This window comes from Loa loa (assembly GCF_000183805.2).
Source record: "Loa loa unplaced genomic scaffold supercont3.804, whole genome shotgun sequence".
Taxonomy (NCBI): domain Eukaryota; kingdom Metazoa; phylum Nematoda; class Chromadorea; order Rhabditida; family Onchocercidae; genus Loa; species Loa loa.
In genome coordinates, this window is record NW_018108984.1 from 4,216 (window position 1) to 7,188 (window position 2,973).

At 34.2% G+C, this 2,973-nt stretch overlaps 1 protein-coding gene across 1 annotated transcript; it reads right to left on the minus strand.

Annotated features, from left to right (window-relative positions):
- Positions 1-142: 142 nt before the first annotated feature.
- Positions 143-1,588, minus strand: LOAG_14139 (medulloblastoma antigen MU-MB; the record flags this gene model as incomplete). The annotated part of the gene is made up of 4 exons (XM_003149639.2): positions 143-280; positions 841-955; positions 1,267-1,406; positions 1,487-1,588. Coding segments are annotated over 4 exons (495 nt in total), but the record flags the coding sequence as incomplete, so codon positions are not given.
- Between the last annotated feature and the right edge of the window lie 1,385 nt (positions 1,589-2,973).

Genomic DNA, 2,973 nt, shown 5'->3' on the forward strand with positions numbered 1-2,973 from the left:
CTGAGTTTAAGGTTTACCAGAAAAAAAATAAGGGATGACCATAAAAAAAAAGTGGAACTGATGAGCTCAGGATTTCAGTACTTGACAGATCATACCTGCAACTTCTCAAGCTTTATGCATCCACCATATTTGTGATGCATACTTGCATAACATCTTCTTTATGCTTATTTTCTTCGCGATCCTCAACGATTTGCCAAATTGGTTTATCGTCATCTGTTACTTTCCCAAATTCACATTCATGAGCTCGAGTCAGTAATTGCTTGCAGACAGTCTTAGCTTCCTGAAAACTCTATGGATTAGAAGACCTGATAAGGAAAACATTATTACAAATTTAAAGCAGAACATCGCTAAAAACTATTTAAAATAAATGCTCTTAAAAAAGACAGTCAATATTGAAGGACGACTTAATAAGTTATACAGATTTTTGAGATATTTAGAAGCTTAGTCATAAGAATTTAACTATTAATTGGATTGGATATGGTGATTTAGCTGATGCAGTCTGCTTCGTTTCACTATGTGTAGGGCGGATCTGGACAGGGTGCATCTCGGGGGCACCATCTCGAGTGCACACTTGTAATACTTCTCAACTTCATCATGTTTAACTTAGTTTTGTCAAGGCAAAGCAAGATTATTTAACTACTTAGCTATATCTAGATGATCTGCGCCAAACATCTAAAAAAGTACTTATAATTTATGGATAACAGTGCTTCTAAAAAGTTCATTACAGCATAACACACTGGTAGCAAAATGAAATCTAAAACTTCAACTGTGTAGTCCATCAAAATAATAAAATCGGAGTGGTTCTGCATCCTTCTATCTGCCCTGTTTTCCATACGACACCGCCACATCATCAGGTATTGCTGCAACAGTGGGATGACTTTCACCAAGACATTTCTCACGTATATGTAATGCATCGTTTAATAAGCTGGCTGTCTCCTTATACTTATTTTGATCACTGAAGAAAAAACTGAATTCAATTGAATTCGAACAGGAAATCCTACATTAAAATATTGAGTGAAGGCACAGATTCTCCTCAAGATTGTTTAACAACTACCTTAAACTTTCATGTTAAGATGGATCTGAAACTCTTACAAGCATTTCTTTTCTGGGAAATAAACAGAATCAGCCTAAGAGAGGTGGAAACAAAAAAAAAAAATTTCCAATTTCTCAAATAACCATAATGGAAACAATTATTTTAATCAAAATCATAATGATGATCAAAAACGTAATCTCACTGCTGTTCTTTTAACGAAGTGAAAGAAACACTGATAAACAAGGGCCAGAATAATAAGCATTGTTGCGACATCCGGATGATTGCGTCCAGTCATTTTTTTAAAATCTTCCAGAGCCTCCTTGCAGAGTGGTGCTGCCACTTCATACCTTCCCTGCAATGCATACTGTACTACCTGCAAAATTCTCAATAAATTAATAGTTCTAAGACTAGTTCGAAACGCAACTTCTCTGAATAAATCCAAAAAATTTCTACCAGGTTAAGCAAAGTTCGAAGACGAGCTGGCATTTTATAGCCAATAGATGCACTTGTTGCCAGTGAATGAACTGGTGTCAGATGTACAAACTGCCCAATCATGTGTCCTATAACTTGATTCATTATTCTAGCAGTGTTCCAGTGATTAATTATACGCTACAGTTTATGAATTGTAACAATACAATCTAATCAGGACGTAATATATCGCCATATCAATGTTACATTCATTGCATTTCTAACAATGACACAACTATACACTGAATATAACCAAATATGCACAAGTGATGTGAAAAAATAGTGTTAACATTGATAATTAAATCAATTGACAAATAGCAAAAGAAAATGTAGTACCACTTATTTCACTTAATAAATTGTACTACATATGTAGTACCACTTATTTCCTCCCCTTTTGGACCCTTCCACCTAAATTCTGAGGGCCTCAGGAGTATTGTCACTTCGACTGTCAATGATCCATGCTTTTGTCTCGAATTTCAATATCGCGAAATTCCAAATAAAAATAAATTCCTTATCCAAATTTTAAGTAAATGTTAACAATAGTCTGAATCATTTAACCAATTTACATTCTTTAAAATTATTTCCCATACGTTTCTTTTATCTTTGTCTAACAAAAATTCACATCTTTATTTTAATGACAAAGGATGTCCAATTTACATGCTAACCTTCCCACCTGATCTTGTTACAATGCTTATTATGCAATTGGATATTGTTTCCTTTGTATCTGAAAGGATACCCTTTTTTTTAAGGTTTTATGTAAACCAATCCCACTCCATTAACACATATATACAGCTCTTTATAAGATAGCAAAAATGCCTTTACACCTGTATCAACGATACAGTTATATCCCTTCTCGATTAAATTGCTCTCTACATCGATATTCTGTTCCTTCCTGTTGCTTTTTCAATTGGTCTTATTCATCACTTTTATATACATTAATAAAAGTTAATAATCCTTTCTGCTGGATCATTTTCGTGGCATAACTGACGCGCTTACGAGCTTCCACCGTAATAAGGTAAGCCTTCGTTAAAATTTCTTGTGTACCTATAACTCACATCGAAATCTTTCAAACCCTTCACTCCGCAACAATATTTGATGGAACTATAACACAATATCACTGAAGCCAAATCTTACTGCAAGCCAACCCATTAAAATTCCTGCTGACAATTGACTAATCACAACAAAATCAAATCACGAAAGCTTTTGCAATTTCGAATTTTTCACTATAATTTAGATTGTATTTTCAATGTCGAATAAATACCCAAGGATTTCTCAAATTTTTAATACTAACCAGTAAGGGGGTGTCGTGAAATATTAAAGACTGCCAGATAAATTATTTGCCGAGCTCAATTTGGGTAATCAAATTCCAATCAAATCTATCCAAATGAAGCGCTTAATGCGAAAGCATTTGTCCGGAGGTCGATTTGTCTTGTGAATACGCAACAGTAAGGGATATTAACCTTTATCGTGAG